The sequence below is a fragment of the Corvus kubaryi genome, unplaced genomic scaffold (assembly GCF_017639235.1).
Source record: "Corvus kubaryi isolate FWS band 111438036 unplaced genomic scaffold, C.kubaryi_AGA036_p1.0 split2-37374, whole genome shotgun sequence".
Classification (NCBI taxonomy): domain Eukaryota; kingdom Metazoa; phylum Chordata; class Aves; order Passeriformes; family Corvidae; genus Corvus; species Corvus kubaryi.
In genome coordinates this window covers 3,105,626-3,131,375 of record NW_024582082.1, presented here as the reverse complement: position 1 = coordinate 3,131,375, position 25,750 = coordinate 3,105,626, and the positions used below count along the sequence as shown (strand labels likewise).

At 46.5% G+C, this 25,750-nt stretch overlaps 1 protein-coding gene across 3 annotated transcripts in view; it reads right to left on the bottom strand.

The window, feature by feature from the left end:
- Nucleotides 1-25,733, bottom strand: part of LOC121658041 (alpha-1,3-mannosyl-glycoprotein 4-beta-N-acetylglucosaminyltransferase B) — a 51,279-nt gene extending 25,546 nt beyond the window's left edge. The window contains exon 1 of one of the 3 annotated variants that reach the window (XM_042014423.1): nt 25,568-25,733. In XM_042014423.1, the coding sequence (XP_041870357.1) occupies nt 25,568-25,664 (97 nt within the window). In that variant the 5' untranslated portion in view covers nt 25,665-25,733. The remainder of the gene's footprint in view (nt 1-25,567) is intronic. The other 2 variants (XM_042014420.1, XM_042014422.1) reach the window with 2 other exon arrangements.
- Between the last annotated feature and the right edge of the window lie 17 nt (nt 25,734-25,750).

Genomic DNA, 25,750 nt, shown 5'->3' with positions numbered 1-25,750 from the left:
AGGAGAGATGTTGCACTGGCGGGCAGAAAAAGCAGCTCCACTTTGCAAATTGAAGGTGAGTTTATTGATTAGCAGCAGTAAGTGCTGGTGCCTTGTATTTCCCCACCTCCTTGTACAATCGACCATTGCACTCATCATTCCACTAAAGTTACCACCAGACTCAGAGCAGCTGAGATCCTGGAACAGTGGGAATGTGTTTAATCAATAACATATGAAGCTTTTGGCAGGGTTGAGTGTATGAAAGAATTTTACAACAGTGAAATAAAGTATTGCTGTGTTATAAATCAGAGAACACATATGGAAAAGTTAGAGTGATGTACTAAGAGGGATATCAAGGAAATCACAGAAGTTCTGGCTGGAGTCCCTGGCCCCGCTGATGTTAATAGCTGAGAACTTCAATGCAAGTCAGGTTTGACTTCTTTTTCCAAAAGAGTAGCTCATTTGCAACACACGTGACTGTATTGGAGTGAAAGGATATTGAGAGTGCTCCCCTCGCTCCACTGTTTATGCAAATTGTACATCTTGTCTACCTGCAGATCCACAGCCACTACCAGATTCCAATTTCCCTATTGTACCAAATGCCTCATCAGAAGCATGATCATGCTCTTGGGTAGAGAAGATTTTAAAATCACCACATACTGATCACTGGATGAGTTGATCTAAATAGCATTTTGTTTTAGTAGTCTTAAATAATTTGCAGAATGCTTAAAATAAAATGCAGGCAGAACCTTTTAAAAATTACTCAGCATTAATATTTGAAATATTTATCCCCTGGGGTGCAGGCTTGTAACACGAGCACTTAATGGGGTACATTTCTTTTCCCCACAGGAAAAACAAGATATTGCCATAAAATAGCACACTTAGGCCAACTAGAGTTGTCGATGCTATCTGGGGGCTCTTGTTTCATTTTATATGCTAGGATAATTCCTGGGAAGAAAAACATACCGCTAGAAGAGTAGGAAGACCCACTCCTCCTTTCTGTCATTCACCAGCCAAGAAAACATGAGAAAGGGTTATCAAATAATGTCGGCACCCTCTCTCACTAAGCCAGACCAGCTGCTTTAGAATGCATAAAACCCGCACTTATTTCTTCCCCTTGCAAAAAACACATGACTGGAAGTACAAAGACAGAATTCCCAACTTGCCAGCAACAGTAACCTGCAGTAAATTAACTTTTCTCTATTCCAAAATGCAGGGACTAACCTAGAACCAGGAGGCTTTGGTTCCACCCCAACAGCCCAGCTGCAGAGCTGCCTGCCCGCCCCATGCCAGCAGCAGCAGCAGCAGCATTACTCCAGCAGATCAGCTCTGCTGAGAGGCAACACAGATGCTGGTGATGGCACAGCACAAGGTGGGGGTTGCAGGACATTTCAAGGGTAGAAAATAAACAGCTGGAGGGAAGGAGGATGCTGACTACACGGGTGTCCTACTGGTAAGACCTCTGGTTGCTTATTAAATGATGCCTGAAAGCCTCTCAACAAGATGCTGCTCTGAAATGTTACTGGCATCTCCCACTCCCCCATGCCGAGCTCCAGGAAAGGTGTCACAAGTGGCTTTCAGAGAGCCAGGAGTGCCAAAACAGGCAGCGTGCTCCCTGCATCTCCTCAGAGGGCACCAACACCCAGACAGCCCCATGGTCCCATGGCCTGATCCAGCTGGAGAATTTAGCATCCTTGCTGCAGGCTTAATTTTGGGTTAGATCATTCTGTTGACCGAGCCAGTGATGCAAAGGAAGCACATGGGAACCAGGATGCCCTTTTGGACAACAGCCCAAAAAGAGAACAGTTTAAATGGCTGTTAAACCACATCCCTGCAGGTTTTGCTTTCTTGCAATGTCAGGTTTACCTAAAGGCTCAAAGGCAGTGCACTGAGCCTTACAGCCTGCTGCTTACCACCTCCCAAAATAGGTGTGATTCTCGGGGCCTGAACCACAGGACCATGGCATTTATGCTTAATTTCACAACTCTTCTTAGACTTCTTAAAGTGCTGCTGAGTCCTGGCAGAAGACACTTCACGCTCCCTGTGAGCAAAGACACGCTGTTCACACCTCACATTCCCTCTGAACACGTCTATTGAAATGGATTTGGGTTTTCAGTATTTCACACACCGTTACCTTTACCGGTGCCACATATAAGGTAACCTAATTGCTATGTGAGCTGCTGTGGATCAGTTTTTCAGACCTTCCACCCCGAGGGAAGCTTTGTTACAGAAATTTGACATAGGTGCTGCAAGGAGAATGCAAGATGGGCTGCCAGAAGCTGTGCCCAGCAAACAGCGTCAGAGCCCACAGGGAGAGTTTTCCATGATTGAACAGTTGCATCTCACGCAGCCCAGAAAGCACCAGTGCAGCCATACGTCCTCACAGGAGCATGTGAAGGATGACATTGGATCAGGCTGTCAACTCAAGGAGGTGTGAGGCAAAGACAAGAGAGGGCACAGAGCTCCGGAGAGGCTATGGCTGCTCAGCAAAGGCACAGGAGGGAGAGGGCTTTTGCACAACAAAAACCCCAAGCACAGCTGAGCAAAGCCATAGCTGGTACTGAAGGAGTTAAACTGCAGAAATCACAGCAAACTACACCAGTGGGTGTGAGGGACTGCAGGGCCTGTCCCAGGGATGCCAGGAGGTCAAAACTCAGGAAAAATCCCACAACAGGGGAGCAAGGCTCAGCATGGCACAGGGAAAACAGTGTGACTCACCCACCAGGAAACTGCCCTTTAAACTTGCAGCATGACTCTGTAGAGCAAAATTTGAGCCCTTGTTCCCTCTCTACAAAGAGGTTTATTGGACTTCAGTGTCCAGGGAGGTAATTTATGTACTGAGGTGCTTTAGGTACCCCTGATGCACCTGAAACGGTCTCTCAAGGCCCATGGAGGCTGCTCAACACCTCTTGGAGTCCTTTGGAATGCCTCTCTGAGATATCCATAAAGCAAATCACCCTGAGTGAGTCCCCAGTTAATAACCTACCCTCACGCCCAGCTTCCCAAAGCTTCCTGCACACGGATCATCTTTGTTACCCAGGATCACTGCTGTGCATGGCTGAGAAAAATTTAATCCAATTTCTCTCTTCTTTAGGAATAAAACATCAAGCGCAGGCAGTCAGTCAGACACAGCAGCAATGTGGAAGAAGTGGCAGCATGGCTGGGTTATCACTGGCAGCAAACCCATGTCTGAGCGAGCAGTGGATATGGGGGAGCTCCAGTACTGGCATGGGCTGGGAGGAGTGGTTCAAGACATACAGCCTCTTTTGGGGAACTCATTATTTAGTTTTATGACCATGGAAAACCCCCAAATGTGTAAACTATAAGATCATTACTTAGCATGTGGGTATTTATGACTACAAAGATACTCCTACAAGGCTCCCATGGCCATGTCCAAAGCCTGGTGAGAGCAGGGGCATTCTGACAGCCCTATAAATCCATACGCTGGAAGAAATATCATATTAGCCCTGCATTGCTGCAGACTGGAGCAGCCCCAGCAGAGCTACCCAGTGCTCTGCACCACCTCCCTGGCATGGAGGGTTTTGCCAAGATACACATCCTTGTGCACCACCCAGAAGTGGCTAAACCACTTTAAAAGCCACAGTGGGGTCAGGATGCCACAGAGTGCTGCTTTGGCACTGCTGTGCCTCAGCAATGTCCCCTCTTGGGACCAAAACACACCCTCTGCCAAACCACCTCCAGCACCTCTGCAGCTCTGGCACCACTCATTGGCAGCCTGGCCAGTGCACACACTGCAGCCAATTCCCTGGGCATGCTTTCCTGAGGTCAAGCCCAGGAATGCCGTGTGTGTGTGTGTGTGTGTGTGTGTGTCTGTCTGTCTGTCTGTCTGTCTGTGTTTGGCATCAGATTTCAGCGAGGTGATGTTTCTACAACCCTTCCCCAGCACAGATTTAGAAGCTGTTGGACAAGCAGCCATCCAAGCACCCAGGAATGGGCAGGACATGAGTGCTAAACCAGCCTTGAACACCTGACAAATCAATTCTTTAACATTAGACAGCAGACTATAAAATGAAGCTATAAGCACGTATCACTGCACATGAAGGGAAATGTGTTCTGCTGCTAATGCCCATAACTTCCCTACTGAGGGTAATGGATGCCAACAAAAGAAGAGACATCCAAGAGCGCCAAAACGTGCACTGTTTTTTTTCTAAGCCTGTGTTGGGCACACTACTTGAAATACAGAACGGCTGAATTCTATTTTCTCCCCAACCCTCGAGCCAACGTAAAATGCTCATGTTTTAATAGTGTCATTAACCATTAGGATAAATTACCAGGGTTATAATGAATTCTCAGAAAAAATACTTGTGTCTTCAGAGCTGTGTTCCAGTTATACAACAAGCTGTAGTTCAGATTAAATAAAAAGCAACTCTTGTGATGGGTAGCAGATAAGAAGTCAGACTAAATAATGCTGGAGGTCCTTCCCACCTTTGAAATAAAAAAACCCATATGTGTTATTTATGATCAGTGTACTACAGGGCCTGGCTGATTCTCTGGAGCTGGAAAGGAAGAGCTGGATGATCTTCCAAAGGAGAAGGGGGAGGAAAAAAGCCAGTTAAACTTCCCAGCCAGGGAAACAATTCATGGATAGGAGCATTTTTTAACTTCAACTTCTTCAGCAAGGAGGCCGTGCACACTCATCTTGCTGTTCAAAGGACATCTTGTGCGTATGAGCAAATTTGTCCAAACCGTTTTGGCTCCGGCCGCGGCAGCATGTTTAGTACACGATTTCCAGATGTGCTTCTATCCCCGTCAGTCCGGCTGCTGCCTCAAGCCAAGAGAGTTATATAAGCTGCAAATCTTAATTGGATTATTTAGCCCAAATCTTTGGCCAAGAGGCAGCAGGGCCAGGGAACCGGACGGGCAGCCTGGAGAGGAGCTGCATCCCCACTGGCTTGCGGGGAAAGGGAGGAGCAGAATCCAGCAAATAAAAAGTTCATTAAAGCAAGACTGGCCTCTCCCTCTGTCTCTAATGTTTTCTCACACTTCCTGTCCCTTTTACAGAGGAGGTAGTAGTTGGTCTTTTACTAGAGCCATGTTTTCCTACTATAACAAAATTAAAAAAGAATGCAAGGAGCATTTAGAAGACATGAGCATTTCCTCTCTGCACTAACAAGCATTTCCTGACTGTGCAGCTCCATAACATGGAATACCACATTTAGCAACCTTGTTTTCCCACAATAATATTTTTTTGCCCAAACTTTGGCTGTTGTGGGGGCTTATTTTCCATTTAAGGGCATAATCCTGCTTGCAGGATAACCCATCCCAGCACATCTTCGTAGATGTAATTATTAGGGCAAAATCCTAAAAAAGAAAGTGTTGCGACTATTCTTGGGAAGAAATCAGGAAAGAGGAGAGAGAGAAGCTGAAGAGCTTCCAAATGCTGTAGCTATCAAAGTGTGCCAGAATGATTTTATTCCTTTTATTTTTAACAGAACTGGAGAGTTAAGTCAGAAGTTAACACAAGTATATAACTCACATTAAACTTTGAGCAGGTCGCCTGGTCCATTGCTTAAACAAAAGGTACATGCATGCTTGACAGCTACTCAAACCATTGTCATGAGGCCCTGGATGGACTTTGTATGGCTTTACTACAAATAATAATAAAAAAAAGCAGCCTGGCATCCTTCTCTGCCACTGCTGACAACACTCCCACCACTCTCCACCAGGCAAAGTGCCACAGATGAATTCAACAGATTAAAACAACCAGAACAGTACAACAAGACAGGGATGTGCTCAGTCCTGCTGGAAACAGCTCCACAAACACTGCAAATCACACGAAGAGAGGGAAGATGCCTCTCACTGCTCCTCTGGTCCCCAAAGCATCATGCACACAAGAACCCCAAAATCCAGAGCATCACTGCTGGCATCTACACTGCAATTCCTGATGAATATTCCTGTCAGTGAGGGGCTGCAATTAACACGCTGTACAGAGTCATAGTAAACAGCAGCAGTGACCAAAAAGCTCTTTATAGAAGGGCTCTCTGCTACAATACCATGATTACTAGTTATGGAAATATTGCAAAAAAAGGCAGACAAAGAGATTTCCACAGGGCACAGCGAGCCATCCAATTTGTGCTGTGCTTGGACTTTGTAAATCAAAATGCAAGTGACATTTACAGCACTCTAGCTGTTCCTTAAACTTTATTTTTCTTTACTGCGTGCATTTTGTGCCCTCAGTGAGCTGCAGCCAAAGCTCTGTGTGACTGATGGGAAGGCGAAAGTTGGCTGAGGCTGACTGGGCAAAGCAGCCTCACCCCCCTTCCCCGTTATCGGCATTAAGAGCTTCAACAAATTTGTGTAATACCCAGCATTATAGAAATGGATTTCCAACCAGAAGAGCAGTTGGCAGGATTAAACAAGTAGAAAAGCACATGCACATAAAAAATCAGGAGGTCTGCACACGAGCTAATGGAGCAAGCAGAAAATCACTGGGCATGCTCCCTGGGCTGGAGAACCACTTCCTTTACGACAGACAGTAACGTCTCATTACAGGAGAAACAAATACAATAAAGATGAATATTCCATCTTCCCCTGGCTACATTTTAAGTGTTAAGCCAATACAAATTCTCGGGTTATATTTCACAAAAATAGCTACTCAAAAAAACCCTGCTGGCAGCGCAGCAGAGCAAATTTCATTTGAAAGATAAATCCTACATTTTTGTAGGCAGATGTGAAAATATATCAGACTTTATCATAACAGCCCCTCCCAGGAGCCGAAGAAGCCACAGAGTAAATTTGCAACAAAAAAGTTGTTTCTTTTCCCTCCTTCCCCTATATTGCTTAACTCAACACAGACAAAACTACGAGCAAACCAACTGCATCTGGTAAACAGAGGCCACACACTCCCCCAGCGCCACGGTGCTCTGCAAAGTCAGTATGGAACCAACCCGGCACTTGGGATCATCAGTAAAACACTTGGATGGTGGAACTGCACGGATGCTGTAATTACTGTCATCACAAAATGACCATTCAGCTCCACTCCTCCACCGAGGCAGGACCGTACCAACCCTCAGTGAACAAACACGGCCTTGTCGGGGTGTCTGGGCATGAAGGCGCCTGACACTGGCCAGCGGCTGCCAGGAGGAGGCTGCTGGCAATTTCAGGAACGCTGCCAAATGCTGAGCTGGAGCAGGACATTGTAGCATTGCTATATCTGGCTGATAAAAGGGCAAAATCAAGCTACCTCCACAGTTTAGTGAAAACTCCTACAAAGCTGACATGTGAAATGATCTTAAAGCTGTTCTTCAGCGCAGGATTATAAATCTGCATCAACACCATCTTCCCTCCCGCTGCAAGAACATTGCACTGAAGGGTGATTATCCATCTCTTACCAGGATGGGGCAGGGAGCAAAGGAAGAAGCATCTTTAATGAATTAAATCCCAGCTTGGTCAGAGCGAGCCAATCCCTGCAAAGAACATCCCATGGCTGCTCCCACAAAGCAAATGAAATTCCCTAGAGAAGGTGTTGAAAATGGAGTGCAGAGAGACACACACCCTACCCAGGAGTGTGAGGGATGCTTAATCATTAAAACCTGTGGTTCCATACAGGTCTGCATCTGCAGTTCTCACCTACCCCCTTGGGAGGGGATGGATTAGGGGACGGGAGCTGGAATTGCCCCAGGCAGTAGTAGCACCAGGGGTCTGAGCATGACTTCCAGTCTTGTGCCTCTTGCAATCTCAAGAAGACCTTTCTGGATTCAAAATACTTTTAATGAGGACTAAATAGTTTATTATGACTACTATTTTTAGCTTTAATGAAACTATGAAGCAGATGATCACTTTTAACTCAATAACTAGTAAAAAATAAACCAAAAAATATATATCTAAAAGAAATCTGATGCATTTGGCAAAGCTTTCCTGCTGCATAAACCAGGCTCAGTGATGGCCTGAAGTGCAACAGAGCTATGCAAGGGGGACAGCTCCTGAGATTTGTAGTTTTTGGCCAAACTGACTACAAACTGGAAATCCTGCTGGCCTAAAGTCCCCTGGATTCAAGCACTGGAAGCAAACCTGCACCAAGAAGCAGCTGCTTCTATGGAGCGTAGCTTGGAAGAAGAGCTTAAGCTTTTGAGATTGCTTATTTTTCTTAAAGTTGGTTTACACATATTTATTCCTTCTATAATCTCCCCTTGCCTTGCATCTCGACTTTGAATTATTTATCATCAGGTATCACATTTATTTGCATACTTTATGAGGTACAAACCAAATGATTAGTCATTACATATTAGACTTTCCCAAACCATCTGTGCCAGGTTCTGCAGCAGTTTGGCTTTGGTTTTCTTTAGTACTTTGGGGGGAAAAAAAATTCAAGGGGAGAATACTGGATTAACTTGAAACACAGAGTAAAACAGTCCACGTTTGTGGATAGTAAAGCTTTATTACTCTGCTAGAGCTGTGCTCCTCCAGGAAGGTGCAGATGATCATCTTCAGTGTAATTTAACCAGTGATACAAATTGCAAGCAGCATTATTTCAAAGACCTCTGTTTATTGATTAGAAACAAAAGCCTTCTCCTCTTCCTGCTCCCTCCTTGAGTGGTGCTGATTGCACACAATAGAGAGCTATCACTTAAAGAGCCAATTAAGTCAACTTCTGAAAGGTAATTGAATAGCTGGAATTCTTAGTGCACTATTGTACTGCATTATCTTGATTGCAATGAAGGAAAAACAAAGCAGCCAGAGCAACGAAAATTAGAGAATGAGGCTCTGGCCATAGGTAGGAATACTGAAATGGATGGGCCCATGAACCCTGCCCTCCCTCCCCCCCACCCCCATCCCCCCCAAATACTTTCTTTCTGTTGCTACTTCTAACTCTTGCTAGAAGTGTGAGAAGGCACAGAAAACTTGGTCTTGTTTATTTTCTGCATTGGCAGGACTTTACGAGGGATGGGCTGAGCTACTGACCAGGCAAAGAGAACATTGCTGGCTACAGCCACCCCAACACACTCCACCCCTGCGGGGAACCCAACATCTGGACATCCTGTACTCAACCAAAACCTTTGATAAAATAATTTCTTGTGGCTTGGGCTACGAAGATAACACTTTCTGTACAGATTCACCTATGCCTGATAGAGCCATCAACAGATCTCTCTTCTGCTCTCCTGGCTACCTTAAAAACAACCAGAGGACTTTAGATCACCTCTGGGGTTTCCATACCATGGCCTACCCGGGTTGAAGTGAAACTACAAGGTTGAAAGCTGTTGGGAAGAAGGACATTGTTTCAGTCCCTTAGAAAAAGCAAGCTTATAAAAGCCCCAGTGATTGTAAGCCTGCCAGCACTCAGAATTTATATAAAATAACTCATTTAAATGCAGTAAAAAAATGCATCACAATCTGTGAGAAGAATCCTCAGAACTTGAAGGCACTGTCTGTACATGGTCAAAATTCACCATCAATTTTTGAGCAATTACTCAAAGTACCCACAGCTCTTGGGTTATAAAGCATTTACACAGACACATAAAATAAAACCTTTTTCCAAAGTAGGAAAAGAGGCGCCACAAAACATAAAAATCTCCCTCTTTCTCCTGCGCTGACAGCAGCCTGCGGCGTGACCTTCCACCCCTGGCCCTGGGTTTCCACAGCAGCACAATCAATCCACCCAACTTCTAAGCACACTAATGGCCAACTGCTGCTCTCCTCGAGCAGCTTTGGCACCAGCTGCCTCCCCACGTGTATTTTGTCTGGCACTGGAGCCTTGCTGAAGAACACAGAGCTGAGCAGGGTGAGATGCTGCAGAGAGGATGCTCGCTCCGTCTGCCCTCCTGGCACAGCCTGAAGTTCCTGCCCCGAGTCCCACAGACTTCCCAGCCCAGAACAAGTGTAGATATCCCAGAAAATCCCAATAAATGCCATTCCTCCAGTAACAAATATGCCAGCAGAGAAACACAAACCCATCCTTCTGTAGACACGGCTTCTGTGTTTGAGGGGCTGCAGGAGAGATGCTCAGAGGGAGGTTCCAAAGGGATTATGCACCCAGCAGGTTGGGAACCTCTCCTGTGTCCTGATTTCCCACCTGTGAAATGGGCTGAATGACACCCAGCCAGCCTTGTAGAGGGCTTTGCTTTTCATCAATCCACTTCCCTGTCTAGAAGTCAAGTAACACCACCTTCACCCTACTGCTGTGGGGCCTCAAGAGCTGTCAGTCTGAATGGAAACATCCATTAATCCATTGGGAATCTGGCAGTACCACATAACTAACCTCTGAAATACATGTGATACCAACGTTGGCCACTGTGACCAGAAGAATGACTTCAGCACACAGCGAGTCCTACCCAAACTTCTGCCTCATTCATTTTTGTCAGCCTCTCCTCAGTTTACTTTGCAATTATCTCTGCAATTCTTCTTTCAGAAGACAGGACACAATTTAAGGAACTTAAGCAATTGTTTCAAACTTGAATGGTCTCTATCCAAAAGAAGCCAGAAGGAAGCCCATGCACTCAAACACATCCCAAGAGTCTCAGTCCTCAGACAGTACTCTGTAAAGTGGGAGCATTAGGCTTTCTTCATTAGCAGGCTGAAAGCCCATCAAATACAGCAAAGCACCAGCCTCTCCCTGGCCATTCTTTACTTGAGACTTGTTCTATCTTTTCAAAAGCTCTTTTCAGTTACACAATCAAAAAATTCTTTAAGGACTATATCTGTCTATCTATCTATCTATCCATCTACCTATCTATATATCTAGAACAGCTCTAAAAATTGTTTGCACTTTCCCTGAGAGCTCACGTCTACTTATTGGATGGAGGAGCCAAGAGGAGAGAACAAATATTTCATGGAGCAGCCATTGCACATAAATACTGCCCCTGACACAGATGTGCCATGAATACAATTGCATCCTCACATCAATTACTAGTACACTCTAGAAGCTACATTTGTAGAAGTCAAATAAATAAATGTAGGTTTGAAATAAAAAATTATTTAAATTTCCAGCAAGCCGCTTCACCTTATAACCATTCTTTCCTGTGACATGTTGTGCTGGTTCCTATTCTAATAACACATTCATGTACCTGCACAGGTACAAGGGATGTATACAAATCACATCTTGCAGAACAACTGTTGGCAAAGAGCAGGATTTGAGTATTCATTACTCACTGCTCAACAGTTACATACATTTTAATTCTGACCTCAAAACACAGTTTGGACCATGGCAGATATTTCCTACAGCACAGGCTGCCTTCAGATGAGAGTTAATTCAGTTTGAACATGGCAGCAATGAAGAAAGAGATTTAAACTCTTTCTGCTCATTCTCCAAGCTTAGTGCTGCAGAGGTAAAAATGAGGGAGGACTAAATTGGATGGCTGAATTTGCCTCTCTCAGCCTCAGCTCTGAATTCAGACCAGCTGGGTGAGGCCGCGCCTCCCTGTCACCTCTGTGACATCAGCCTGTGTCAAAAAGAAATTAAATTATTTTAATGAGATTCTGCTGAATGTACACTGGTGGAACCAAGAGAAGAATAACCTCTAGTTTTAAGCTGCTTAATTTTCACCAAAAGAAGGGGACACACTCCTCTGCAAAACTCTTCCTCCTTTCCTCTTGTTACCCTGAGCAGCTCCCTCCTGCTATTTGACATTAATAAGTAGATCATTACTTCACCAGCCGCACTTAAAATCTTCCATAAGGTAAGATCCAATTGCAATTTTACATCCACATAGCTGCCCACACTGAAGAGCCCTGAAATGCTCTTAACGAGTTGTGTGCAGAGGGATCGGCTCTTCACACATCAGCAGAACAGGCTTGGGAAGCGACAGCTGCTTCCATAGTGCACAGGCAGTGGAGCAGTTTAAGGGGAAGAGAAATGGTATAAATAATTGAAATCACAGCAAGAAATGTAGGCAGAGCAGAGGGAAAGAGGGCAAGTCCAAAGAAGCTGGCAGCAGGAGAAGAGATAAGGACTTCTCCTGGAAGCCAAACTAAACAAAGTGCATGTACAAAATCCACACCTTCCTGCCGGTGTGCTATGCCACACACCAGCAGACAAAAGAATTTCTTGACCTTTTCTGCACTGGCTGGCTGTGATCCGAATTCTACCCAACTACGAGCGCTCTCTTGTCAACATCTTCCCTTTCCTCCTCTCCATCAAATCCTGAAGTCTGATGCAAATGATCCCCATGTATGTCGCAGCACTGCAGTGACCTTGGTAACCAAACGATGCTGATGAGTTGATGTGGATTTCAAATTCTGCCACTGACAACCACCTCACCTACAGGGACCCACTCCTCCTGGCCCAGCTTTTCATGGTGAAGCTCTCTGGGAGGCTTCCCAGTGCACCCAGGACATTCAGGCCACACCAGAGAGGATCCTGGTCTCAACTGGGGCCTCTGAGTACCATGAGCCCCTGCAGAAATGGCCACCTTTGGTTTGCAGGCTTGCAGAGTAACTAACCAGCACTGTGGAACAAGAGACGAGTGCTTAAAGTTTCAATCCCAGGAGTAAAACACCTCCTTTGATGGCCACAGCTGCTACAAAGGGCTAAAGGTATAATTTTGCCTGACCTTTAACTATTACAGCAATACTCCTCGACCTGCATTTTAGAAGTTATGAACAGACAGCACAAGCTAAGTGATCTGCCACTGTCTTGACAGATTTCCAAAGAGACATGAAATATCTGCCTTTCTGTGTGTGTGCATCGTGCAAGTCACTTGAGAGATGTGCAGACATCCGGAAAAAAATCACAGTTTCTCTCTGGGTAGCGCTCACCCAAGCAGGAGATGGCAGGAGATCGTTTATAATGCTCTGTGGAGGTAACACTTGGCATAACAGCTCCAGGAGCCGCTCCATCACAACACTGGGTTGGAGAAAGGACACTTCAACTCAGCTAACCAGACACCTTTAACAGAGCAAGTAATGAGATTTCTTAATGAGTGGTTCATCTGAAGGGTGTGCAGTGATACCAAGACCCAGGTGAAAATGCCCATCAAGATCTCTGTGCAAGTCACGAGTGTGTAGGATGGATATCTTATTTTAAACAGCAATCAATTGATTTTTAGGAATCAGCTGTCAGACCTTGCCAGACTCCTCTTGCAGAATGTCAGTATTTTTAGGCAAAAGCCTGCACCAGGCATCACTGTTAAAGTTCAGCCCTGCTCCTAGAGCCACAGGGCACACAACTCTGATCAGGAGGTGAAGAAACCTTGATACTGACTTCTGTGTGAGCATTTCAGCTTAAGAGTTGCTGTTCTAGAACCATGTCACCAAAACAAAAAATGACCACATTTTTTAAACATGACTCGTTTCCTAAAGAGCCTTCCAGAGGCTGCAAGGATCCCACGTATCCTCTTCTCTACACACAGCCCTGCTTGGCAAGTGCTTTATCGGGGTGTGCCCAGCTGCACATCACACCCTTGTGCAGCCTACCTGTCCCAAATCCAAGCCTGATATGGAAGGGCTGAGCTTCATGTGCCTCTAAGGACATCCTCCAGATGGGACAGGCAAGTGACAGCTCACAGTGGTGTGAACAGCAAATCTGGTGTCAAGAGCAACTTACAGTTCACAGCAAAAAGAGACACACCAACCCCTTGGATTTCAGCACAAAACTGGCCCTTGTAACCTCTCTCTGCCACAGGAGGGAGACTGGAAACCCAAGTCCACCTTGGACAGGACAGAATTTCTTCTTTGACTTCTCACTAAGAGCAAGGAAGCCCTTCTGTACTTCTAAAGACAACTGAGCCCTAACAATGCTGCCATGACAGCAAGTAAAGATGGGAACCTTGTGGTTTCAGAGGGTCTGACACTGAGAAGCTGCATTTGGGTGCTCTCCAAACGAATGATGGGACTCTTTCCTGACAGAACAGCCATGAACAGCATCTGTCCTCTGCAGTGCAAAGAAATGGTGCTGACTGCCAATCCTCCTCTTCCAGCTGGAGGACAGCTCGTGGGCAGCCGTCTTCAGCTGAGAGTCTCCAGATTGCTCCCATTGTGGGACACACAGCCTGGCTCACCAAAAGATGCTGCAGCCAGCTCAGACATGCCTTAGATCACTTGGGGAACACTTTGTGTGAGGCTGGAGAGAAATGGCTCTCTGACAGCTGGAAAATGCAGCAGCCTGAGCAGCTGGGGGATAATGAAGAAGCAGCCACTTCCTAGAGGTGCTTTGCTGTCACCCACATTCTTAGAGGTGCATTTGTGCTGCCATTTCCTCTGACCATGGGGTCTCAGAGGACAGAGTTTCTGTAATGCAAAGCTTTGAATGCTGTTAACTGAGCCAACCCCATCCAAATGTCACGGTCTCAGTCACTACAAAACTGTTCCTTTCTGCCATCCTCCACTCCATCCATGGGGTATCCATTAGGTTCAAACACGAAGAGCCTACAATAAGAGCCTCATTAGCTGACTGTACAACTGGATTTGTTTTGGAGCACAGCGCTGTCCCCCACACTGCAGGACAGAGCTCTTGATGGGGAAAAAAAAATGGATCAATTAAAAGAATATCTCACATACCTTAATATTACATGCAGCTCTTCTGTCAGACTTAAAACAACAGCACTACCAGCTGTAAAATGGGAAAAAAAAACCCCAGGAAGTCTCTCAAAACAGCAGACCAAATGAAAGGAGAAAAAGATGAAGGAGGTTTCAAATCTGCCCTGGAGAGAACGTGTGTCACAGCTTTAACCTGCTGTGGGGAGGGGGAAAAAACGAAACAGGGCAGCAGAGACCAGAAATCAGATTTATTACGACCAACCAGGTAGAAAAAAGACAGATCATCACGAAGAGAGGATGGCTGTGTTGGAATCAGCCAGCTTCTGAAAATGTCTAGTCAGCTTTAGCATTTGATACACATGAAATTGGTGTCCACACAAGACTATTCTCCTGAAAGGATGGGATTTAATGCAGTCAAGATAATTATCTAGATCCTTCTTTATCCCATTAGTGGTTTTCATTCGCATCCTGGAACACCATAAGCGGATTGTTCAAGAATTATTTGCCATCCACTGTTTCAATCCCGACTGGAATTATCTTTATACCTCAATACGAAGAAAAAAGATTACATCCCTGCCAGGGCTTGCTGGAATGCCCTCTTTTCTGAGGCTCCCTTTATCATTCTTGTTCTATAAGGTGATGAAACGAATCAAAAAATAATTGTCATGGACATGATTTTGCCCTTTCCTCCTCTTTCTTCCTCACACAGGTGTTTGGGAGGAGGAGGAGGAGACGCTCTTCCCCCCATATCCCCTGCAGGAGATGCATCGCTGCACCTGCACAGAGATGAAGCTCAGCAAGACTTACTCATCGAATTACCCAGGACAGGATCCAAAAATGCTCCCAGCTTCCTTTTGCACCACGATCCACTAATAAAAGAACAAGGATGAAACTGTTAAAACCAATTAAACGTATCACTTGATGCATGAGCAGGAAGCAGGATTCACTGCACTAGAAATCCCAGGGGCGTATGCTAAACGTCACCTCTCGTGCTCCCCAGCAATGTATGCCACTGTGCAAGCTCCGGTGGAGATCAGGCCAGCGTCACTCAAACAGCCAACACAACCCCTTGCTTCAAGGCCTAAAACAACAAGAAGACAAAATTCCCCTCCCAGCTACTCTAACTGCCTGCCAGGTTTTGTATTAATGGAAGGATTACATCTCCATCCAGGTATGGCAAGGACACAGATCGTCTCCTCACGGGCAGCCCTGACTCTGACCAGCAGTGAGGAAAGATGCCTGGATACCACAAAAACCATCCCTTCTCCTTATGGAAAATGAAGGAGGTAGGTATTCAGACCTGACATGAATAGGAACGCATGTATTTTTTAAAGAATCGTGCTTTATGGCTGTGTAATGAGATCTGTAGGAGAGTTATCTCTATAAACAAGTTATTAAAAGGGGGAGGAGGGACACAATAATAGCAGGTGCCAATTACTCAGCTCCCAGCAGAGACTCTTCAATTTCTCACCTTCCCCCAAAGCAAGATGTGCCTCTGTATGGCACCGCATTCACTTGCAAGTGTGAGACCCTTTGGAGTGTGGCTTCTCTCCCCCTGGCAGAGCTCCATTGCCACCGGAGCAGGGCCGCCCCTTGCCCCACCAGCCCTGCGCCAGAGCTGGGACCAATACACCATGAAATTAATTTGGAAACTGAATACAACCACATTTTTATTTGACTTCAGAATCTGGCCACTCCTCCCATCAAGAGGAACAGCAAATTTGTGAGCTCACTGCAACTGCCAGGTTTGCATCTCTGCAAGTATCTGCTTAGTTTTGGGAACAAAACACCAGTAATGATTTTGCTATTTTAAGATGGCGGCATCATTTCAGACAGTAAATGTCCACCTGGAGCTGTCAGAAAGAGCCCATCCTTTGAGGCAAGCACACCAAGGTAATGATTAATATTACAAAAGTAATTCAAGCCTCTAAAATCATTGTTTTCAAGATCAGCAAATAATTACCAAGGCATTCAGCAATCAATACCCAAGATAAATAGAAGATTAAATTGCAAAAGAAACAGAAGAAAGTACTTAATATTTGCCAAACACATGCCAAATACACTTTTTCATGGTAACCAAATACTTCCCGTAAATAGATATTTTAGCTCAGTGGAGAGGCACTTTCAGAAAGTAATAAATTAATCCAATAAAACAGACAGACAGGGTGGAACCAGACATTAACGAAACACAAACTGATCTATACAGAGCCAACCCACAATCCATGTCCTAATTATGCTCATCCACCACTCTGAGTACTTACCTCCCCCACCCAGGTCAGCTCTTTAGCTTGGGGAAAATACATGTTTCATGTGGATTCACTGGCACGACAAAGTGGAGAATTTCAGCCATCAAATGACGAAGCTTGTGCTCAGCCAGAATTTGCATTTCCAGTTTTTTTCCTAAATACTTCTCGCTCCTCAAAGTCAGTAAATCAATCTCCTTTTAAACACAATTTTTGCCTTTCCTTCAATTTAGTTGAAGCTCTATATATGACGTGCAGGAGGAGCTCCTGCTGCCCATCAGCACCAGCCACCCACATGTGACGCCTGGGGAAACATCCCCACAGCATATCCTCACTCTGGAATCAGGATGCTATGTCCTGGGGGGCTGTGCCTGGCCTCACCACCACTCCTGGGACCCAGATGGACTCAGAGCAACCCCTGACACTTGGTGCAAAGACCAGCACCATCGCCTCCCCAGGCAGCCTAAACCAGCTTCTACCCAAAATCATTGCTTGGTGTTAACGAAGCCACACTATTAGGTGAGTATCTGGTAAAGTTCTTCAAATAGTGGATAACTTGAACTGGACAAGGTTAAGAGAGGGAAGACATGGGAAGATCTCCATCCTGGTCATTTTCTACAGCATCAAAGGAAGAAGAAAGGGAGGAAACTGAGGGAAAGAGAAGACAAAGAGAAAAGATATCAAAGCCAGCTCCAGAGAGTGCAATGAGAGATGGCACGAAAAAGGAATAGTTAAAACATGAAAGGCGAGATCAAATAAAAGTAAAAGATCACAGTCTGGGCACAGAGCAGAGGGAGGGGAGACCACCACAACACTTCTGCCAGCATTAACAGAATAATTCATCCGACAGGTACTTGTCTGTGGCAGTGGTTGAGTCTGAGAGAGCTCAACCACCACCAGATCCATCCATTCACCTGGCAAAGGATACAGACAAACACTGCTCTTGTTCTTCACATGGGGACACTGCACAGCAGCTCTGCTCCCCTGAGTGTCTGTCTTTTGGAGAGGAATAAAGAAATTTAGTTCTCCCTCAGAAAACTTCTCCAGCTTCTGTGTGAAGTTCTTGGTACGGGCAGGGTTGGCCTCACTACTATGCTTTAACTAAACCACTACTTGTTTTCACAATATAAAATACATATACACAGATCTTTAAGGAGCTCATTTCTCAGGATTAGAAGCGTTTCTTTGATTATTTACAAGAGCTTCTAAAGGCTACACAAACTTTTGGTACCACAACCTCTGGCTCCTCCCTAAGCCGTGACATTCCTCAGAATGTGTGACAATTCACAGGAGATTTCTTGCCACGTACGTACAAGCAGTGAGTGACAAAAAAGGGTCTCCAGGCTGAACCTCCCAGAAAGCTCTTGGCATCGCAGGGAGAGAAGAAAAACCTAAGTGCTCTAAGGCAGACTTGAAATGTGATCAGGATGATCTGAAAACTCATTGAGGAACAGGTATGGACTAGGCAGCAGCACTGCCACTACCAACAACTCCTGAACAACCAGAGTGACAATTATAGCCACGAGTAAATGGACACTGTAACGCAACAAAACTCACCATGAACTAAAAGACAGGTGGAGATTAATTCTTGCCCAGAAGCTTCTTTAAAGCCTAATGATTTACATTTTAATGCTACTGCTGTCCACTTTAATATAAGCAGAAATGAAAATATCTTGCACAAGACATTTTTGTGTGCATGTCTAGTCATTTCAAAATACAGATTAACCTTTAGGTAAGTATTTATCCTGTACGTAGCACAGGAGGGGTGGAATATTTAAATACTGGGGGAGTCACTCCAAGGCAGGGACAGGCAGGCAGGAGAAGAGATGGAGTTACAGAGCCATCTGTGTGCATCAGAGACACATCCATGCTAATGCACTGATCCTGAGACTCAAATGTGACTTGACACCAGGACAAAACAGAAGGAGAATTAGCCAGTGACACAAGTAATGCAGAAAGAGATTATTTAATACAGGAATCTGCCACTCCCAGACTTTCCTGCTGTGCAGGGAAGCCTGATGTGAGCTCGAAAATAAACCCAAGAAGGGCATTGCTGAATAAAAAGCCCCCTAAGCTGCAATTCAAATGGAAAAGGTAGAAAAAATTTATTTCCCTCCATCAAAGACAACAATCCTCTGCCTGCATCAGGAAGCTGCTAAGCAGATGCTTGATCAGCCCTCCCTGAAAAGCCTCTCCTCCTAACAGTGCTAACCTGCCTGCCCCTACTGAAGCTCTTTGATTATTTTAATACTTTCCACAACCCTTTAATTTGCCCAGTGAGTTCTGCCACCACAGCAGCCCTCTTCACCCACCCAATCTCCCAACCTCTTGGTCTCCGTCTCATGAAAAAGAAAACTTCAGCATTAGAATTGGCACAATAATGATATGGAAAATTTTCACCTAGAACATTAAGCATCATCTCCAAGTATTTTTAGGCAGGTTTTATTTTGAGGCTCAGCCTCAAGGGTTTCCTTCAATGTCCTGGTGGCTGTGGATGCCTGTGCTGAGCCAGGCAGCCCAGTATGGATATTTGTTTGTGTTTCTTTACACCACAATCAGAAAAACTGGTCCTTTGGTGACTGGTTTGAGTTTTGTGAATAGGGAGGGCCATGGATAATCCAAGCCTACCTGCAGCAGCCTTGTCCATCTCTTGCTAAAGCAATTTGTCCAGCACTTAGTGGCTTCAAGGCTTTCTAGAGATGACTGGCAGCTTCACTTAAACTAGCCAGCTATAGATGTGTTTTACATTAAACACTAAGTGAATAATCAATGAACATTCAGGATATAAGTACAAATCAATGATTTGTTTTAGATGAATCAAAGGGAATCACAAATGAGTTTTGTTCTGCAAAAGAAGTAAACCAAGAGAAGTACTTGATATAATTGGGGGTGTGTGTGTTAACCTCCTCTGCCTGCTCCTCTCCTACGCGCTGACACAGACCCTGCTGTCACAGAAGCGTGGCTGTGTCCTCCAAACCCCTGTGACAAGAGATGTCACTGTCCCCAGAGAGCAGATGGGAACTGAGGAATGAAACCAGCCAGCTGACTTTTCCAAGACAGGGAGGGACACAGCACAGCAAGGACACGAATCCGAGTCTATGCTGAAGAACACAGGCTAGGAGAAAGCCCTTGTAACTTCAACTCCATCACACAACCACAGCTCTTACTGTGGGAGCAGCAACAGGACACAGCAAGTGCACACACAGTACAGGTCAAGAGGCCCATTTAAAGGCCTTTAAAAAACCTGCAAATAAATAAAAACAGAAGTACAGGTGACTTCAGACTATGAATTACTTATTTCGATAAATGCATATCAACAGATTGCACAGTGCCTCTTGCTCTTGGGATGAATTTGTTCAAGTCACAGGTGCGATAATTTTGCAAATGCTGCTGCATTCCAGCCACCAATTTCCCACAGTGTCTGCTGAGCATCACCCAGGCCACGTAAAGTCTCTCAGAAATGCTCCTGCACATCTTTTTAATCACCATGCATTTTAATGACAGATTTCTACACTCCATGGTTCCCTAGCCAGGTCCTCGCCTGCACCTCCTCAGCCCTCAAAAGCACTCGCTGGGTCTCCTGCTGGTGTCTCTCCTCCTGGGAAATGCTTGCAAGGGTTGCAGTGAAATGATCCCAGCTGAAACCAGGGCTTTCACTCGTATCCATTTCGCTGCAGGCAGTGCCCAAGACCTCAAAGAAACTACAAAAACCTGAAGTCAAGCTGGTGCAGGCAACAGAAATGAAAAAGCAGCGGGAACCCCACATGCCGCAGGACACGGCTCGTATTTAATGGTATCAAGCTTTGACTCTGCTGCTTCCAGAGCGGATTAGCATTCACGGCTTTTATGCACTATAGAAGAAGACTTTGTAAACACACTCAGAGGAACGTCCCTCTGGGACAAAGTTTGCTTCCCACAAAGGACACCCCCAGCGGCGGAGCATCCCGCCGTGTGCGGCACTGCGCGAGTGGTATTTCCTTACCAAGATGCTGCCTGAGGCCTCCCTGCTGCACCAGAGCAATGTCCACGCTGCAGCCAGTGCCCCACAGCCACCAAACCCAGCATCCTGCTCCTCACCACGCTCACAAACCAAGGGAGAGACCCTGTGCTCAGACCTGCACCAAGACACCCACCCGGGATGTGTGTGGCGAGTCCTTCAAGGAGCTGTGCATGCCTGTTCTGAAGCGCTTCCACAACATCCATGGGAAAAACAGCTCCCACAAGGTGAGCGTCCAAAATACCACACAGTCACAATTGATCCTAAGGGTGTGAAGCCACCATGCAAAGGGCAACCCCACTTTGCAGGCAAATCTACAGGTACAGAGTTGACTGCAGTTGGGATTTTAGAATGGAAACCAGGAGCTGGCTGGCAGTGGGTAACTAGAAATCATTAAAATTTGACAGAGAGAACACTTGCCAGGGGAAGCCTGCACAAAAACATGGATACAGAGCCTGCCCTGAGCTACACAGCCATACTGAGGAGGTACAATGTCAACCTCTACATTGGAAATGTAGCATTTCCAATGGGCGGCATGTTGGGAGTCTCCTAAAAGGTTCAACACAAGGTTTAAAATTTCCTATTCAATTAAAAATCAAATCCCAACACTTAAAACCCAAATATCCTGCAGCATTTATGGCTCTGGCATAGGCTGCAAGGGGCAAAGAGAAGGGCTGTATAAGCAGCACATGGCTGCTCAGTCAGTCAAGATAAGAATAAACATTATGGTTGAGAAATGAACAGTTTTCACCATTGGAAATGAAAAAAACCACAACAATTTAATTGCAGGTAGGTTAAACTGTTTGTCTTCATCCCATCTGTACTAGTGACTTACCTAAAGTCATGAAACCTTCTTGGTTTTACTGATCCCTCAGTAAGTCCTGAGTCCCCTAGAGTCCCCACACTGGGCACACTAACACCCAAACCTGCCTGTGCCTTCCCAAAGGCTTGATTCTCCACCCTTAAACCCTACATATCCAACACCTGACACCAGGTTACAAAGGAGCTCTCTGCATGGCAGCTCATGGTTTTGGGAAGTTAAACCACATTTAAATCTAAAATCAGCAAAGAGAATATCAGACTTTGGCCAAGACACCCACCACCGTGACGCACAGCACGTGGCCACCTCCGAACAGCCCATGATGCTGGACACCGGCTGCCTGGGTGAGTGGCTGTGCTATTTGAGGCTGCCCTTCTCTTCCCACTCCAGCAGGCTATTTCAAATCCCATTTATAATTGGAAAGAGGCAGCATCTGTTTTTGCAGACCATGAGGTCAAAACTTTACTAATAACCACAGCACGGCAGAACACCATTAGCAGGTAAACAAGCCCTGAGTTGGTCTCAGAAAAGCAGCTCTATACATGGTTTGTTCTGGTTTATTTTCTTTCAATTAATTGTTTTGTCCTCCCAACACAGAGTGGGAAGACAAGCAGACTCTGCAGTGCATTACATGTGTTTTAATATGATATTATCCCCCACTGGAGGCAATGTGGACACCTTGCCAGAGTTCCCCACAACTCAACGACATCAGCAACTCCAGAGCACTGGGAATTGTCTCCAGTCACTCACAGGGGATGACTGATGTTACAAAGGACTGGAAAACACAAAGCCTATCTTTGAAAAATACAGGGATGGGAACAAGGAAGCAGGAAATTATAGAATAATCAGCTTAAGTTCAATTGAAGTGCTTAGAAGACAAGGAGAACTTGAGCAAGAAATAACCTCTGCTCATCAAGAACAAATCACATCAAATCTCTCTTTCTGTGACAGGGTGTCAGAACTTGCAGGAAGGGGAGAAGAAACAAAGATTTCAGAGACCTGTGATAGTGTCTGATGGGACATGCCCGTAACGTAGCCAGGGATGCAGAGACTGGCCTGAGCTGTCTGAAGGTGGGACCACCATTGCTGGGAAGACCACCCAGGAACAGGGCACTGCTCTATGAGCACAGACTGGGAGGACCCTACTGAAGCATCTTCCAGCAGAACCCACCCCACCAATTGGTGTTCTCGTCCATGACTTGGCTGATGGCAGAGAAAACAGGCTGATTGCCCTGGAAGGCTACACCAAGCTGAGAGGGACTGCAAGCATGCAAGAGGACAAGAATTCAAAACAATCCCAATAACTTAGAAGAAGCAGTCTGGGAAAAAAAAAAAAAAAAAGGACTCAGTTCAACAAGGACAAGCATGAGGTAAAGCAATTTGGTAAGAATAATTAACCAGGCAAACACAAGATAAGGAATGAAAAGCAGGAAAAGTTCTGGAGAGGAATAGTTGAAAGGTTGATGGGATAAAAAATATAAACATGAGTCACCTATGGCAAAAGTGAAAAGCACACACAGTGGGATATATATAAACAGGATCACTGTTTGTAAAAGATATGAAGTAACCCCCAGTCTTCTGAGCAAAAATACAGCAGCAACTTCAGCCCTTTATCCCAGGTTAACCATCACTCCTCACCAAGGATGATGGTCCAGAAGAGAGTAACAAGAGGCAGACCAAGAATACATGACCTAAAAAATAGTGATCAAAGGAACCAGTGTGGTTTAATCTGTATTAGTAAAGGAAACAGTAGCAACTTCGAAATATCTACTGGGCTGCTGCAAAGGAAGGAAGGAACTTTTCTGCCTGTGCCCAATAAATAGAAAAAAGAAGAGAAATCCTGAAACTAAACTGAAGAAAAAGACATTTCTGTACGAATCATGAGAAAAACCTAATATGAGGGCTGCTAAATGTCAAACAGATTGTCTGGGGAGCTTAGGAGTCCCTGTCATTGGAGGTTTTTAAGAATAAATACGACAAACATCTGTCAGGAAGGGGTTGGTTATCAGCGATCCTGTGGAGGGCAGGAGATGGACTGAATGACCTCTCAAGGTCTTCTCCAGCTCTGTATTGAATAACGGCCTGATACGTAAATGACCATAATAGCCGGAACCCTGCTGTGCTGACACAGCCGGCCCGTGTTGGCTGTGACCTGTTGTAGCCATCGCCGTGTGCTGCTGACAATCTGTTGCTGCCAGAGGAAACTGCGCATCCCGGGGAGGGTCCTGCCGAGAAGGACAGGGACAGTGGTACCCAGGGTTGTTATTTCGGCACTTGCATGAGCCACAGGGAAAAGCTGCTTGTTAAAAAACAAAAGTGTGTCAAAGGACAACACAGCCCAGACAGCACAGACTGCCTAGTGGGGTTGGCCACCCTGCTTCTGAAAGCAGGAGGGGCTGCTCGGAGCCCACACAGCGCTGCACGCTGCTTTTGCTTTATTTATGAGAGGAAGCTGCAAGCAAAGCCACTGCTCAGGGGTAACCACAGGGCAGTTCTCCGAGCGTTCCTCTGCGCCTGAACAAGTACTGTGGTCTAGCACTTCTGTCTGAAAGCAACACACAACACCAACACCTGGGTATGCAAACATTTTGGCCAGCTAAAAATCTGACCAACAGAAGCAAACCAATCCACCAGTACCAAGGCAGCACCCCTGCCTTGCAAACGCTTGTCACCCAAACCTCTGCAGGAGGCAGCTCTGGTGGGATTTAAACAACCTTAGCAGCACAACAGGAGAGCCTTCAGTGACGAATGAGGCAGAGGAGTCCAAGCAGCCACCTGTCAGACACCTGCAGCTACCAGGAGTAAATCGCACATCCCCGGCACTCCTGCCCTGCTGCCAGGGAAGGGGCTGAATGGGCTCATGTCATCCTGCCCATCAGAGCAAAACCTTCCCCCAGAGCTGCCTCAGCCCTGATGCCAGCCTTGCACCATGGACAAGCTGCACCTTGTGATGGTGCATGGTGTGCCACAGGATTCCAATTCCATCAAGTTACAGCTTACACTCAAAAAAAAGCTGCTTCTCAGCTGCAGCAGGGAGAGATGCTTATATGCCAAATACAATGAGAGAGTCAAGGGCTGGTTGGTCAGACCACACACCTTTAAAGACCTCTAAAAGTGCAGCAACTAGAAGAGCTGAGCGATTACCACAGGCGTAGGAGGCTGCACACTCATACACAGTACAGAGACACAATTCAGAAGCAACTGTCAGAATTGTCCTCCAGGCCAGGATAAGTCCAGTGCACTGCTTGAGTGACAGACTGGGTGGAGAAAAGCAACTGTTGTGTTGTCAGGAAAAACCAGTAGCAAGCATCTCTGCAACATCTGCACAGGATTCCTCCACAGCCTCGGCGGGACAGGGCCCTGCACCTCTGCTCTGCAGCTGCCTACTCAGTGCAAAGCCAGCACCAATATTTGCGTGCTGAAGCCACAGTCCTCACACCTGTCCCACATCCACTGAAGTTACTGGACTCAGCATTGAGCCACAACAGATGCATGCAGGAAAGGCAGAGCTGCTCAGATCTCCGCTCATCAGTTTGCCCAAAGAACCCCCAGCATTTGAGAGCTCTCCACAATTGCTGGTACCATCATCCTTCCACGCAGATTTGACCCACCTGGCACCCATCGCCCATGAAGGTTTTGGCCATAAACATGAGGGTGCAAAGAAACACATCACCAAAGCCAAGCCAAGCGTACCCCGACCCAGACAAGAGCCCGTCCATCACCCCACATCTCCCCGACCCTCCGTGGGCACCCCTGGCCACAGCGCGCCTGGGGAACGAGCAGGGACCCCCGGCTGGGGCACCTCCCGCCCATCTGGGCACGGGCATTCGGCCCAGGGGTCCCACAGGTCACGGTCCCCTGGGGGCCAGGGAATACCGCGGGGCCAGAGGCACACAGAATCGCGCCGAGTCCGCACCCCTGGGGCTCCAGCAGGATCCAGCCCTTGGGGATCCCCCAGGTCCCGCAGGATGCTCACCGGGTCTGGATCCCAACGCACCCCCAGGGTCCAGCCGGGCCCGACTCGCGGAGTCCCTGCACCTCCTCCCCGGCGGCGGGGCGGCGGCCGGGTCCCCGCGGAGGCGGCCGAGCCCCCCTTACCTTTGTGCCCGCCGAAGGCGCCGTACCAGGAGAGCGAGAGCAGCGCGCACAGGCAGCCGAGCAGCAGCGTGAGCGCCGTGCCGCTGCGGAGCCTCATCGCCTCCTCGCCAGCGGGGGCGGCCGCATGTCCCGGGCGCGGCGCGGCCTCGGCGACCCCGGGGGCCCCGGCGGAGCGGAGCGGGG